We start from the raw sequence: 16,993 nt of genomic DNA, 5'->3' as shown, positions 1-16,993 counted from the left end.
TGCCTGTAATCCCAGCTACTCAGGAGGCTGAGGCAGGAGAATTGCCTGAACCCAGGAGGCGGAGGTTGCGGTGAGCAAAGAACCCCCAATTAAAAAAAAAAAAGAAAAAAAAAGGAGAAACCCCCCCCAAAAAAAAAAAAAAAAAAAAAAGAATGTTGAACATTTGCCCTCACTCTCTTCTGGCTTGTAGGGTTTCTGAAGAGAGATCCACTGTTATTCTGATAGGCTTCCAATTGTGGTAACCCGATCTTTCTTTCTGGCTGCCCTTACCATTTTTTCATTCATTTTAACCTTGCTGAATCTGACAATTATGTGTCTTGGGGTTGCTCTTCTTGAGGACTATCTTTGTGTTGTTCTCTATATTTCCTGAATTTGAATATTGGCACGTCTTGCTAGGTTGGGGAAGTTCTCCTGGATAATATCCTGAAGAGTGTTTTCCAACTTGGTTCCATTCTCCCTGTCACTTTCAGGTACACCAATCAAGCATAGGTTTGGTCTTTTCACATGGTCCCATGTTTCTTGGAGGCTTTGTTTGTTCCTTTTTCATTATTTTTTCTCTAATCTTGTCTTCATGCTTTATTTCATTAAGTTGATCATCAATCTCTGATATCCTTTCTTCCACTTGATCAATTTGGCTGTTGATACTTGTGTATGCTTCACAAAGTTCTCATGCTGTGTTTTCAGCTCCACCAGATTAGTTATGTTCTTCCCTAAACCAGTTAGTCTAGTTAGCAATTCTCTAACCTTTTTTCAAGGTTCTTAGCTTCCTTGCATTGGGTTAGAATACACTCCTTTAGCTCAAAGGAGTTTGTTACCCACCTTCTGAAGCCTACTTCTGCCAAGTTGTCAAACTCATTCTCTGTTCAGTTTTGACCCCTTGCTGGTGAAGACTTGTGATCCTTTGGAGAAGAGATATTCTGGTTTTTGGAATTTTCAGCCTTTTTGTTCTGGTTTCTTCCCATCTTCACGGATTTATCTACCTTTGGTCTTTGATGTTGGTGACTTTCAGATGGGGTTTCTGAGTGGACATCCTTTTTGTTGATGTTGATGCTATTTCTTTCTGTTAGTTTTCCTTCTAATAGGCCCCTCTGCTGCAGGTCTGCTGGAGTTTGCTGGAGGTCTATTCCTCCTACCGTGTTTGCCCAGGTATGGAGGCTGCAGAACAGCAAAGATTGCTGCCTGTTCCTTCCTCTGGAAACTTCATCCCAAAGGGGCACCAACCCGATGTCAGATGGCGCTCTCCTGTATGAGGTGTCTGTCAGCCCCTGCTGAAAGGTGTCTCCCAGTCAGGAGACACAGGGGCCAGGGAACCACTTCAGGAGGCAGAGCTTGAATGCTGTGCTGGGAAATCCACTGCACAAAGCTGGCAGACAAGTCTGCTGAAGTTGCACCCACAGCCACCCTTTTACCCAGGTGCTTTGTCGCAGGGAGATGGGAGTTTTAACTATAAGCCCCTGACTGGGGCTGCTGCCTTGTTTCCCAGAGATGCCCTCCCCAGAGAGAAGGAATCTTCAGGCAGTCTGTCTACAGAGGCTTTGCTGAGCTGGGGAGGGCTCCACACAGTTGGAACTTCCCCAAGGCTTTGTTTACACTGTGAGGGGAAAACCGCCTACTCAAGCTTCAGTAATGGCAGATGCCCCTTTCCCCACCAATCTCGAGAGTCCCAGGACAACTTCAGACTGCTGTGATGGCAGCTAGAATTTCAAGACAGTGGATCTTGGCTTGCTGGGCACCGTGGGGGTGGGATACACTGAGCTAGATCGCTATGCTCTTTGGCTACAGCTCCCTTTCCAGGGGAGTGAAAAGTTGTCTTACTGGCATTCCAGGCACCACTGGGGTATGAAAAAAAATCCTGAAGGTAGCTCGGTGTCTGCCCAAATGGCTGCCTAGTTTTGTGCTTGAAACCCAGAGCCCTGGTGGCGTAGGCAAAGAAGGGAATCTCCTGTCTGCGAGTTGCGAAGACTGTAGGAAAAGTAGTATCTGGTCCCAGGTGCTCCGTCCCTCATGGCACAGTCCCTCCAGGCTTCCTTTGGCTAGGCTAGGGAGCTCCCTTACCCCTTGCAATTCTGGGTGAAGCAATGCCCCACCCTGATTCAGCTTGTCCTTTGTAGGCGGCACCCACTTTCTAACCAGTCCCAGTGAGATGACCTCGGTACCTCAGTTGGAAATGCATGAATCACTTTCCTTCTGCATTGATCTCTCTGGGAGCTGGAAACCAGAGCTATTCCTATTTAGTCATCTTGCCAGGTCTCTGCTGGGAGACCCCTTGAAAGGAGAAGACATTTTGAATTTGTCAGATGCTGTGACTTGTGAACCATTCCCTCATAATAGTCAAGGCTCAGTGGTTTCCATTGATCATGGGTCCCTCATCTGGGCTCCTACTTCAATGGCCAGTCCTCTGAGCCTGGCTGCAATTTCTTTTGGAGTCATGTCTTGGATAACCATGTTTACAGCTTTCAACACAACACAGTTACTTTGAACCACTTCTGCGCCTATACAGAAAAGTATGAAATATGGTAGACTCTCTATAGCTCTCTAGTCAATATCCTCAGCCCATATATAAAATCCTAGATCCCCTTAGGCATCAAATGGATTGCAGGGACCACCTTCGGTATCTAAGGCCCATTGTCCTAATCTACTATTCTATGAATTAGAAGCCACTGGCTGCAGAGCCACACTGATCATAAAGGGAAGAACAAGGCACCCTGTGGAATCTCTTTGCCTGCATTACTGAAAAGCAGACTACTTGGGAATTAACTTAGTCTCAAGGCCAGGCTACAGCCGGTGTGGAGGGGGAAAATTCCCCTGCTCCTTTGCTCCCAATACCTCCAATTCTAAGCTGTGGTTCACACTCTACAGAACTTTACTCCATGGAGCTTTGTTTAATAGCATATTCCAGCTTGGCCTTCTTCTTTTCTCAGTCACACTTGCTCATTCTCCAGCTGGTTTTTTCTGGGAATCCTTCTTGAAAAATTACTTTCATAAAAATACTTTGCCTGAGGGACATACCCTGTCAGAAGGAGGAGGGTACAAAGTAAAGACTCTTGCTTTCTCCATTTGTTCTTTTCTCTGTGTTCCCAATCTTCCTTCCTGCGTTAAAAGGACTGTCCACTCTCCTCTACTGTATACCAAGGGCTCTTATCAAAAAGGGTGGGGCACTAACCAGGTGCCTGTCCTTCTAGCCAGTCAGGAAGCTGAGGCAAGAGGATCACTTGGGCCTGAGAGTTTGAGTGAGCTATGATCATGCCCCTGCACTCCAGCCCAGGTGACAGAGTGAGATCCCATCTCTTAAAAATAAGGGTGGGTGGGGCACTAAGCCTGGCTCACTATTTTCAGAAATCAATCAATATAATACCCATATTAATAGGCTCAAGAAGAAAAAAATCACATAATTATATCAATTTATGCAGAAAAAATGTTGGAAAAATTCAACATGCATTCATGCAAAAAAAAAAAATACCTCTCAGAAAAAAATATGAATAGAGGACAACTTTCTCAATATGATAAAAAAGAAACATATACAGAAACCTACATTTAATATTTTACTTAGTGGATAAGGCTAAAAACTTTCCCCCTAAGTTGAGGAGAAAAATCAAGAATGTTCATTCTTACCACTCATATTTAACATAGGGCTGGAAGTCTTAGCCAACACAATAAGACAGGAAAAGAAAACAAATGGCAGAGAGATTGAAGTGGAATAAAGAAAACTGCTTCCATTTGTCAATGACATGATGATCTTTCTAGGCAATTCCAAAGGCTCTACAAAATAAAAACCACAAAGCCCTAGATTTCATGACTTCAGCAAGAGCACAGGATACAAGATCAGCATACAAGAGTATTTCTATATAGCAGCAACAGACATGTAGAAAACCAAAATTAAACATATAACACCATTTACTATTTCTCAAACAAAATTAAATATTTGAGTGTAAATCTAACAAAACATATGTAGGATTTGTATGATAAAAATGATAAAAATCCTGATGAAATAAATAAATAATCTAAATAAATGGACATTTCATGCTCATAGAATGGAAGATTAAGGACAGTAAAGCTATCAATTCTCCCTAAATTTACATAAAGGTTTAATATAGGTCCTACCAAAATTCCAATAAAATTTTTAGTAGCTATATATAAGAAAATTGTAAAATATGTAGGGATAGGAAAAGAAACTAAAATAGTTAAAACAATTCTAAAAACGAAGACAATTTCAAGACTTATATAGCTACAGTAATCAAGACTGTAGTACTGGCAGAGGAATCAACACCAATGCTGATGGAACAGAATAGAGAATCCAGTAATACTGTGGCCAACAGATTTTTAACAGAAGTACAATTCAACAGATGGAAGATAGTTTTTTAACAAATGATGCTGGAAAAAGTGAGTATCCATAGACAAAAGAATTAACCTCAACCTAAACATGACATCTTAAAAAATTATCTCAAAGTGGATTATAGATTTCATTGTAAAACACTTTTGGCAATATAGAAAATCTGCAGAACCTAGGGCTTGGTGAAGAGTTCTCAGGCATGACACCAACAGCATGATCCAATTAATCTAAAAATAGATTAATTGGACTTCATCAAAATTAAAAACTAGTATTCTCTGAAAGAACTTAAGGTGATGAAAAGACAAGCTGAGAGAACATATTTGCAAACCATATATATCTCACAAAGGACTTAGATCTAGAATGTATAAAGAATTTTCAGAATTCAACAGTAAAAAAATAAAATCTATTAGAAAATTGGAAAAGACATGAAAAGACGTTTCACTGACTATGACAAACAGATGGCAAATAAGCACACAAAAGGATGTTTAACATCATTAGCCATTGGAGATGTGCAAATTGAAACCACAATGAGTATTACCTTACACCTATGAGGACAGCAAAAATATAGTGACAATACTAAATGATGGCCATGATACGGAGAACCTCTATCACACTTGCCTTGCTGGTAGGAGTGTAAAATGGTATAGCCACTTTGAAAAACAATTTGGTAATTTCTTAAGAACTAAACATGAGACTACCACATGGCCAGCAATGACATTTGTGGACATTTGTCCCAGTAAAATAAACACTGTGTTTACACGAAAACCTGTACAAGTGCTTTGGAAGGCAAAGGTAGGAGGATCCCATGGGGCCAGAAGTTTGAGGCTAGCCTGGGCAACATAGAGGAGCCCTGCCTCTTAAAGAGAAAAATCTGTCACAATTATTCATAGAAGATTTATATTTAATAACAAAAAATTGGAAACAACCAAAATACTCCTCAATAGATGAATGACTAAATAAACTATGCCATGGAATAGCACTGAGCAATAAAAGGACTCAAACTATTGATGCTTACAACTTGGATGGATCCCAGGGGAATTTTGCTGAGTCGGAAAAGTCAATCTCTAAAAGTCACATGCTATATAATTCCATTTATAGAACATCCTCAAAATGATATTATTACAAAGATAGAGAACAGATTAGTGGTTGTCAGGGGTTAGAGATGATTAGGGAGTGGTATGAGTGAGTACAGAGCAGAACTATGAGGATGATCTTTGAGGTGGAACAGCTCTGTATCTTTATTGCGGTAGTTTTTGCACAAATATACGCATATGATGAATGACATAAAAACATATGTATATACATAGTACCAATTGTACTATAATTATGTACAATAACTAGATGAAGGGTACCCGGGATCTCTCTACATTATCTTTGCAACTTCTGGTGAATCTGTAATTATTTCAAAATTAAAAATAAGAAAAAAGTATTAGGTACTGTATAAGTTTGTACTCATGCTGCTATGAAGAAATATTCAAGACTGGGTAATTGATAACAAAAGAGATTTAATTGACTCAGTTCTGCATGGCTGGGAAGGCCTCAAGAAACTTACAGTCATGGCAGAAGGTGAAGGGGAAGAAAGGCACTTCCTTCACAGGCCAGCAAGATGGAGTGAGTGAAAGCAGGGGAAATGCCAGATGCTCATAAAACCATCAGATCTCATGAGACTTACTCACTATCAGGAGAATAGGATGGGGGAAACTGCCCCCATGTTCCAATTACCTCCCACTGGGTTATAGGAACTACAATTCCAAATGAGATTTGGGTGCAGGACACAAAATGATCAGGTGCTAATTGAAGCTATCAGAATTATCTGAGACAGTTGTCAAAACATACAAATCTCCAAATCCCATTCTAAACTCACTGATCTATAATGTATTTTTGCTCTTAAAAATTTTTGAATTCTAGTAAATTACACATAACATAAAGTTTACCACTTTAACATTTTAAAGTGTATATTTCAGTAGCGTTAAGTACATTCACATTGTGAATAAGTTCTGGAGATAGGTTGTCAACGTATCTCCAGAACTCTTATGATCTTTCAAAACTAAAATCTATACCCATTAAGCAATAACTCCCCACTCCCTCAGCTTTTTCCTTCTTCTCCTCTGGGAATCTTCTTAGACTCATATATACTAGGAACTTGGCAGGTTCTGTGTTTAGATAACAAGGAAGCTGATCATAATGATAATCTGAACTAAGGATAACAGTTTCCACTACCCAGGCTGTATGTATCACTGTGTACTCCACTTTTCCATTTAATTATCACAGTACTTTAATAGTTGACAGTTATTATATCTACTCTGTGAATCAGGAAACAGATTCAGAGAGGTTAAGAGACTAGCTCAATTCACGCAGCTCAGGTTCAAACTCAGACCTGCTGGGCTCCCAGAATCTGCTGTACCACAAGCCATCCTTCTGATGCAGTTTCTCCATGACCGTTACTTCAAGCTTAACCTTAGGTGTCTTTTCCTTGTGGTTTCAGAAGCAGAGACCCAGAGGGCCTTTTGGCAACTCTTCCAAAACATCACAATTTTGGAGCTCTACCTTGGTTTATGAACATCTAAGATTTCTTCTAGCTTGAATTTTAATATTCTGAAAATATAGTTTCTAGTTAACACTAGAGTTAGCATCACAATAGAAAAATGGAAAGGGACTTTCCTTTCCTATCTTTGCAAGCTTGTCTGGGCTACAGCCCTGCTGAGACAGGACCAAGGAAGAGATAGGTGAACAGAGGAAGATTTACGGATCTACAGCAAAAAAAAAGAAAAAAAAGAAAAAAAAGTCAGATATGTAGGCAAAATGTTTCCATTTTTTCTTCTGAAATATTTTGCACCTTGATGTACACAGTAATTTCAAAAGATTCCTTTTTCACATAAGTTGAGTAACACATCTGAATAAGAAAATTTCAAAACTATTTTTTCAAGCATTGATGTATTTTTTAAAGAGAAAAACCACGCACATTGCCCTTAAAAACAAAAGTTACAGATTACACATCCACTAGGGTAGCTCTTTCAACTTATTTTTAAACCTTTGAAATTTTTAAGGCGGTGCAGGAGATGGTTTAGGGGGGTAATGTGGTGGGATTCTTCCCCTCAGAGAACAACTGAGAACATTTTCTCTAATAATAAAGGACAAAGTACATGCAGTTGTGTAGTCGCAAATGCTCCGCCAGTGTGTGAGTGGAGAAAGAGATCGCCGGTTGGAAAAAATTAAATTTTGATATCTCCCACTTAAGCCATTTCCCTGGTGTTCGCTGGAGTACAGTATCGTGGTTTCCAAGCCTGGAAAGAGACAATTCTTGCGCAGCGGCAGGAGACATTCCGTGTGGGAGATACTATCTCAAATGAGTGTAAAAAGAGCACATGTACATTACATGGGCTTGCAAACTCGCAGGGTAGGTCTCCTATTCTCCTGTTATCCCTTTATTGTCCCCCCCCCACACCCCCTTCACTCAATGGCAGAGAAGCCCCAAAAGTGCCGGGCTTTGACATTCTGCAGAGCTCGACTAAGCCAGGAGCGGGTAGGGATGCAGCTGCTCGCCAGCAAAAGATGATGCGGACCCCAAGCTGCCGTGGCAGGGTACCACTTAAAGGCGATTCCTGAATTTTGGAGAACCTTAGCAAAAATCAAAAGATACTGGAACAAACAGCCCCAACGTGCGTGTATTTGTTGTAAGAGCAGCAGTTACAGAGTGCCTGGAGAAAGAGACAAAGCAGGGAGATGGGCTTGGGGAGGGAAGAAACTCAGAACCCGGTAGGGTACTTTAGCCAGACGCATCTCCAACTTTAGCGCGCCTCAGTCACCAGAAGATCTACTTAAAACGGAAATTCCGATTGCCTTGGTGGGGCGTGGAGTCTGAGATTCTGCATTTCTAACAAGCTCCCAGGTTACAGCTGCCGCTGGTCCAAGGACCAACCTTTGAGGGCCAAGGGGTTTGTTGAATGGGGTGAAGAAATTTAGGGCCAGAGAGGAAAGATGCTTTCTGAAGAAAACGACAAGCTGGGGGTACCAGCGGCCTCAGAAGGGGCAACAACAGAAGCAAACTGGATGAGCAGGAATAGGGTTGGAAACTAGCCAGAGGAAGGGCTGAGGTCTCCACGGTCACTTTATTCTGACCAAAGTCTTAGGAAAAGGGAGGAAGGAGGCGCTGGCACTCTGGCTTTGGAAGAAAACGTTGCAAGGGATGGGCTGGGGATTCTTTGGAAAGGGCAGCAGACGCGCACCTGGGTAAGGTCGGCAGCTGGATCTGCAGGCTGCACCTGGACAGAGGGGGCGGAAGGGAGGGGAGAGCCGAGAGGGGCCCCGGGCTGTCCAGCCCTTACCTGCGCTCTCCGTCGTCGGTGTAGACGCTGAAGAAGAGTCCCTCCTTGAGGTCTTCAAACACCACGCCCGAGAAGCTGAGCTGCAGCTCGTAGCTGCTACCAGGTTGCAGGGGCTCACCGAGCTCCAGCACCATGTATTCCGTGTCCAGCGCGAACCACACCTTGTCCACTGGTATGCGGCCCACGGTGGTGTTCCCAGTGCCCGGGGACAGGGGGCCCCGCACCTCGGCGCCCTCGCAGTCCTGGAAGACGCTATGCAACAGCAGTCGAACAGTGGCCATGGTACAGCGCACCGTGATGTTCACGCGGCCATAGAAGAGCAAAGACCTCGCTGGAAGCTTGTCGGGCCTCAGCAGTGGCCACAGCTCCAGGTCGTAGTGCAGCGGCAAGAGCCAGGGCGGCAGGCGTAGGTGGTCCCAGGGCCCCGGGGGTCGCTCATCTCTAGGGGTGGTGGTCACCGCTAGCTCGTCTGCACTGCCGGGCGTCGGGGTCGGCGTCGGTTTCTGCCTGCGAGGGGGAGAACACTCGGCTTCCGAGTCCCCGAGTCCGGGCAGCACCGACGGTGGGACGCGCGCGCAGCGGCCGTAAAAGGCGGCGAGTATGGCCAGAGCCAGCAGGAGGGCGGCTACCAGCCCCGCCAGCAGCAGGGCCACCGCTCGGCTCACATAGAAACCTGAGCTGGAAGGGGGTCCCATGACAGGGACCTGGTTCGGCGCGAGTTGGGAGTTCAGAGACGGCGGCAGCTGTCAAAACCCCGGCAAGGGTATTCAGTACTGGGACCCCTACCCTCCTCTCTTGTATAGTGCTTCTTCCTCCTGGAAGAGCCTGGAAGGACTGGAGCGCAGCAGACAGCGGTTGGGACGGTGGCTTCCCCCTCCCAGATAATCAGACACAGGTCCCAGCCTACCCACCCCGCCCCTGGCCAGCGCCAGTGAAGAGGCGGACCTGGCACACCCAGGCGCGTACCCCTTGGGGTTCGAAGAGAAAGAGCCCATGGAAGATGCCTCCAGGGTCGGCGCGGGGAGCGGGTAGGTCAGACCAAACTCAAATCTGGACACCTTAAACGTGGATATTTGGATGAAGGATGTGCCTCGGCACGGTTTCAGATGTTACCTGAAAGCGAACACGTACGGAGCACGTCTATCTTGACGCCAGCGATGAGCTACCAGCAACACACCTGCTCCACCGCCAGCCAGGGATTCGTGTGCTAGGGGGTGGCAAGGGCTTGAGAACCAGGATATTTGGGAATTTAGCGCTTCGTGTGCTGTAGGGGGTGGCAAGGGCTTGAGAACCATGATATTTGGGAATTTAGCACTTCGTGTGCTCTAGGGGGTGGAAAGGGCTTGAGAACCAGGATATTTGGGAATTTAACACTTCGTGTGCTAGGGGGTGGTAAGGGCTTGAGAACCAGGATATTTGGTGGTTCGGAAACGACCCTGCAGGGGGTCGGCCGCGCCGTCAGAACAAATTTCTGGAGCCAAATGTGTGGCCTTAATTTCGCTTCCTAAATAAGCCAGGGAGGCATGTGGCCCAGGCAGCGGATGCGAAGTTGGAAACAAGGTCTGGAGTCCGGGGTCTTTACGGAGCTTAGGAAGCCAGGCTGGAGGAAGAGGCGACGAAGTGCTAAGGAGCCTGGCGTCTGTGTCTCCCGGGTGAATCGGGGTTGTGGGGCAGAGTTGGGTTAGGACAGCGTTACCACAGGAAGGGGCCGGGCGGGATGGTTTTTCTTAGCTTTGCAACCGCCGGGAACTGGGGTTTCCCTTCCTGAAGCTGGGGGAGAAGGGACACTTGCTTTCAAAACCAGCTCCGGTCAAGCAAAGAGAATTAAACAACCCAGCGGCCAGTTTTTCTACTCAGAAATTCCTGGGCTGGAACTGGTTTTCCCGGAGGTACCCCAGTCTCTGAGGTTTTCACATGTTTGACAACACATCTGTTTGCTATTTAGCTGGTGCCCTTGGTCAAATTCTTGGCCTCTGTGCTGGGTCTGGAGTCTGCACTCACACACGCTGGTGAATTGCGAATGAGATTGCAAGCATTCGGAGGCACTGGGACGGAAGGGAAGGTAGTTAGATCCCACTGCAGGCTGAAGATTTTAGAGTACCCCATCTTGAGATTCCTCTCTCTCTCTCTCTCTCTCTCTCTCTCTCTCTCTCTCTCTCTCTGTGTGTGTGTGTGTGTGTGTGTGTGTGTGTGTGTGTGCTTTACAGCGAAAATATAATGATTTTTCCAAAGCAGGTATAAAACGGTGCGCTTTACTACTGCTTTGACTGTATCTCACTTCCAATGAGGAAACCCTTCCACGTGGGTTCAGAGAGGGGGTAGACCACGGTGATTCTCCTGGGAAATACGTGCTTTCTTGTTCCTTGAACTGAAATGAATCACATTGACACCACCACTATCACTCTCTGGAATAAGACAGGGAAGTGGAAGGAGATTTAACATCAAGCTCAATAGATAGTTGTGCTGTAATCTGTGGACCAGTCCACATTAAGACCATATGACTTAATTTTCTGGATTTTCTTTCTTCAGAAACGGAAGGATTATATTTAACAATAATTATGACCACATGCATCACTCTCAGAAGATCATAAGTAGAGCAGAGAGAGAAGCGCCTTCTATTTCTGCATACCTACTACAAGCTCTGCTGCCAGAATGGTGAGCTACTGTGCTAGCAGTGGCATCTCAGTTTAGGTCATGTTCAGATTGGGATTGTGACAGCTGTGGTGCTAATTAACTAATTACTGGACTTAACAACCCCGGGACAATTTCTTGAAGGATTTGAAGAATTCCAGACCCTCAAGGAAAGGTAAAAAAGAAAGGAAGTCAGTAACAGGATTATTTCAAACATATTAAAGATATTCCTCCTCTCAATTAAGTACCTATATGGACACTAGTATTAAATTCCATTTTTCAAATATCATTAAAGAAATAGAGATTGGTCTCCACACAAAAAGTTTCAAAGTAATAAAGTCACACCAAATGATTCAGCAACTTAAGTATCTTATTAAAGGGAAAATATTACTAGTAAATTGTTAATGTCACTCCAAAGAAGTTACAAAACAAACAACACACTGGCAGCATCAAGATTACAGTAACAATAAAGAACTGGAAAAGTATTACATGAAATATTTGACATCTCAATGAAAAAGTGGTTCTGGAACATAGACCAGTTGCTAGGAAAACATTTTCTAGAGCTGCTCAGAAAATCTACTTACTTAGAGCAATGATTCTTGACTGGGCACAATTTTTGTGCTCCTGCCACCACCGGCACCTCATTTGACAATGTTTGAAGATATTTTTGGTTGTCACAATGCAGGGGAGGAAGTGCTGCTGGTATTTAGTGGGTGGAGGCGGGCTGTTCTCTGACAATGCGCTGGACAGCCCACCACAACAAAGAAGTATCCTGCCCAAAATGTCATTAGTGCTGCTGTTCAGAAGGCCTGAACTAAAATAATATAATATATATAATAATAATATAATCCAAGCCTTTTCCATGTTACCCAGGTAAAACTTCAGCTTCCTATCTTGTGCTGCTATTTACTTTTGTTGTTTATGTTTATGCTTTGACATGTCTATTATTTTTCCATCTTTATTTATTAGTACTTATTTGAAACCATGTATATTTTATTATACCTGTTAGACAACACGACTTAATTTTTCTTTTCTGTTTAATTTGAACTTTTAATTTTTTGAGTATGTAATATGAGTTTCAAAAATCAAAACAATATGAATTTTTAACTTTTCAATTATTATATTTTTCCATAAGTTATGGGAGTATAGATGACATTTGGTTACATGAGTAGGTTCTTTAGTGGTGATTTGTGAGATCCTGGTGTACCCACCACCCAAGTAGTATACACTGCACCATATTTGTTGTCTGTTATCCCTTACTCCCTTCCACTCTTCCCCACAAGCTCCCAGAGACGATTGTATCATTCTTATGCCTTTATATCCTCAGAGCTTAGCTCCCACATATCAATGAGAATATACAATGTTTGGTGTTCCATTCTTGAGTTACTTCACTTTGAATAATAGTCTCCAATCTCATTCAGATCATTGCCAATGCTGTTAGTTCATTCCTTTTTATGACTGAGTAGTATTCCATCATATATATACACCACAGCTTCTTTATCCCTTGTTGATTGATGGGCATTTGAGTTGGTTCCATGATTTTTCACTTGTGAATTTTGCTGCTATAAACATACATGTGCAAGTATCTTCAATATGAAAATTTATTGTTAAGATATCTTGCTTCCCCCACTTCAATAGTTAATCATTTTAATAGTTTTTTTTTGTGTGTGTGTAATCTTCCTGTGTTTCCTCATGCAAATCAGGCAAATATAATTATATGACCTTGTCTTTCTCTCCTGTCTTACAAGAAAAACAGTATACTATATCGCATTTCCTCACCTACATTTTCATTTTACAACATATCCTGTATATCTTCTTATATCAGTCCACAGATACATTCCACATACTTTTCTGCAGCTGCATAGTATTATATTGTATAGATATAGCATTGCAAAGATTTTTCCAGTTTGGTTATTTGAAATGATTCACCAGACTCCACCAAGTATATTCATATAGGCATTTATTTAAAGGCAAAGGATATGATATAGCAAGAGAAAGAGAGTACAGGCAAGCATAGGAAGTCAGGGAGACATCCAATGTGCAAAGAGCCCTTATTTGCACAAATGGTCATGCTGTGTCATCAGCTTGAGCTACCATTTTCTGTGAGAGGAATTTTTTCTAGAAAGACCTTAAAGTGTAATGGCCCAGTGGATTTTTCTTGCCCACTGCGCAGATAAAGCTAATGTATCAAGACAGGAGAATTGCTGCAGAGAAAGAGTTTAATTCACAGAGAGCCAGCTAAATGGAAAACCAGAGTTTTATTACTCAAATCAGTTGCCATTAACATTTGGAGATCAGAGTTTTTAAGGATAATTTGGTGGGTAGGGACCAGGGAGTAGGGAGTACTGATTGGTCAGATCAAAGATGAAATCATAGGGGCTTAAATTAGCTTCTTCTTGCTGCCTTCTTTTCCTGGGTGGGATCACAAAACTGGTTGGGCCAAATTTCCAGTCTGGATGGCATCAGCTGGTGCATCAGAACTCAGGGTCTGAAAAATATCTCAAGCACCAATTTTAGGTTTTACAATAGTGATGTTATGCCTAGGAGCGACTGGGGAGGTTTGGGATCTTATGGCCTCTAGCTGCATGACTTCCTAAATCATAATTTCCTGTATTATGGCTAATGTATTAGTCTTACAAAGACAGTGTGTTCCCTAGGCAAGAAGAAGTTTGGTTTCGTGAAAGGGTTATGATTATCTTTGTTTCAAAGTTAACCTTAAACTTAAGTTTCTCTCAAAGCTAGTTTGGCCTATGCCTAGAAATGAGCAAGGACAGATTGGATGTTAGAAGGAAGATGCAGTTGGTCGGGTCAGATCTCTTTCACTGTCATAATTTTCCCACTGTTATAATTTTCGCAAAGGCAGTATCAAAAGGTGAAATTAGTAGTTCTTTAAATAATCAAGCCAAGTTTTTCAAACCCATGAGTTCAGTTGCAAATCATCAATTAAAAAATAAACAACCTAGGAGGCTCCAGGGAGAATTTCGGACCTTAATCACCACATCAAAAATTGGCAGCTACTGAAAAGAGCAGAAAGTTGTCTGAGCCCCTTCAAAGCCTCACAGAATTGTTATTATTTGAATTATCTGATAATTTTCTGGAAGACCCCATTTACAAAGCTGTCTTTATTTAATATACTCAGAGTTCACATAGTGTGAACAGCCTTTTCTCAGGGTCATTTGCTGAAAACAAGAGGCAATTATTTAGCATTGCAACTACCTGAGATAGACAAACAATTGGGGCAAATAATAAGCTCATTAAAAAGCTTATAAAGAAAAGCTCAGGAATGAGATATCCACAGAGGCCTTTAAAAAGCTCCAAAGTATTTCTGAAAATCTATAAGGCCTTATACATGTATAGAACTACACATATGACCAGGACTATATATGTGCTCAGGAAATATGTGAAAAGTCCCTAAGCTCTCACTTCTAGCTAATCCTGAAGTACTGCTTGAGCTGGATATGAAGGCTAAGACAGAGTTGTCAATTGCCTGCTGACTGTTGATGGGATGCCTCAGCACACACACAGAACCCCCTTCTCAAAGACTGGGAGATGACTTACTCATCCTAGGCATTTAAGAAAATCTCTGTTTAATTATTAGTTGACTACTAAGCAAACCGAGCAAGGACATCAGTGGCCACCAGAACAAACCCTGGAGAGAGAAGACAGTCTGATTTTCAGAGTTGTCACATTATTTAAAATATCATGTTTTCAACAAAGAAATTATGAGACATGCAAAGAAGCAATAAAATATGCCTATAAACAGGAAAAAAGCAGTTAATAAATGTCCATAAAGAATGTCAGACACTGGGCAAAGACTAGACAAGGGCTTTAAATGAGCTTTTAAAATATGTTAAAAGAACTAAAGGAAACCATGTCTAAAGAACTAAAGGTAAGTATAAGAATAATATCTCATTATTACTATATTCTCTCATGTAAATACCAATAAAGAGGGATAAATTATTTAAGAAAAACTAATAGAAAGTCTGAAGTTGAAAGTACAATAATTGAAATAAAAAATTCACTAAATGGGCCCAACAGTAGGTTTTATCAGGAAAAAGAAAAAATCAATGAAATTGAAGATAGGTATTATGAAATTATTCAGTCAGAGGCACAGAAAGAAAAAAATGAAGAATCATAAATGGAGCCTAAGGGACTTGTGAGACACCATCGGGGAGACAACACACACAGTGTGAAGTTCCAGAAGTAGAAGAGAAAGAGAAGGGGATAGAGAGGTTATTTGAAGAAATAATGGCCACACATCTCCCAAATTTGGTGCAAGTTATGAATCTACAAATCCAAAAAGCTAAACAAAATTCAGGTGGGATAAAAATCAAAGGCCCATACCAAAACACATTATAATCAAACTACAAATGCTAAATACAAAGAGAGAATCTTGAAAGCAGCGAAAGAGAAATGACTTGTCACATACAAAGAATTCTCCATAAGACAATCAGCTGATTTCTCTAAAACCTTGGAGATTAGAAAGCAGTGAGCTAATATAGTCAAGTGAAAGAAAAATGCTATTCCTGGAAATTCTATATAGAGCAAAATTATTCTTCAAAATGAAGGAAAAATTAAGACATTTCCAAATAAACAAAAACTGAGAAAGTTTGTTACTACTAGACCTGAACTGCAGGAAATATTAACAGGAGTTTTTTCGGATAAAATGAAAAGACAGTAGGCAGTAACTCAAAGCCATTTGAAGATATAAAGATCTTTGGTAAAGATAAATATTTAGGCAACTATACAAGCTAACATTTTTATAATTTTGGTTTGTAACTCCACTTTTGATTTTTTATGTGACTTAAAAAACAAATGCATAAAACAATTATTAATATATGTTACAGGACACACAGAACATAAAGATATAATTTGTGACATCAATAACCAAAGCAGAGAACAGAACTCTATAGAAACAAGAGTCTTTATATGCTATTGAAGTTAAGTTAGTATAATTTCACATTAGGTTATTATAACATTAAGATATTAAACATAATCCCTATGGCAATCACAAGAAAATATTTATAGAATATTCACATAAAGATCAACTAAACACAAAAGAAGGCAGTAATGGGTGAAAAGAGGAATAGTAACAAAAAACTATAAGGAATACATATGGGAACAAATAGCAAAATGGCTGAAGTTGATCTTTCTTTATATCTAATTACTTTAAATGTAAATGCATTAAATTCTCCAATGGCAGAATAGATGTTTTTAAACATCTAAAGGTCTATAGTATAGATCTATAAGTAGATCTAACTATATGCTGTCTACAACACTTCAGATCCAAATACACAGGTTGAAAATAAAAGAAAGAAAAGAGATATTTCATGCAAATAGTAATGAAAAGATTGCTAAGGCAGGTAGACTAATATTAAATGAAATAGACCTCAAATCAAAAAAGATATGAGACAAAGATATTACATATTGATAAAAGGTTCAATACAAGATATAATAATCATAAGCATTTGCATACCTATATACCATACTATTAAAACATGAAGCAAAAATTGACAGTATTTAGGAGACAAATCATACTACAGTAATAGTTGGACAATTCAGAAACCCATTTTCAATAATGAATAGATTAACTAGACATGCTAAGAAAATAGAGAACAACACAACAAACCTACTAGTCCTAAAAGACATGTACATAACACTCTACCCAAAAATAGTGGAATATATATTCTTCTTAAGTGAACATGAG

At 41.2% G+C, this 16,993-nt stretch overlaps 1 protein-coding gene across 2 annotated transcripts in view; it reads right to left on the bottom strand.

Moving 5' to 3' along the window:
* Positions 1-9,526, bottom strand: part of LVRN (laeverin) — a 72,373-nt gene extending 62,847 nt beyond the window's left edge. Inside the window, exon 1 of one of the 2 annotated variants that reach the window (XM_017502031.2) lies at positions 8,656-9,526. In XM_017502031.2, coding sequence (XP_017357520.1) covers positions 8,656-9,350 — 695 coding nt within the window. In that variant the 5' untranslated portion in view covers positions 9,351-9,526. The remainder of the gene's footprint in view (positions 1-8,655) is intronic. The other variant, XM_017502032.2, reaches the window with a different exon arrangement.
* Positions 9,527-16,993: the final 7,467 nt, after the last annotated feature.

The sequence above is a fragment of the Cebus imitator genome, unplaced genomic scaffold (assembly GCF_001604975.1).
Source record: "Cebus imitator isolate Cc_AM_T3 unplaced genomic scaffold, Cebus_imitator-1.0 Scaffold288, whole genome shotgun sequence".
Classification (NCBI taxonomy): Eukaryota; Metazoa; Chordata; class Mammalia; order Primates; family Cebidae; genus Cebus; species Cebus imitator.
This window is presented reverse-complemented; position numbering and strand designations above follow the sequence as displayed.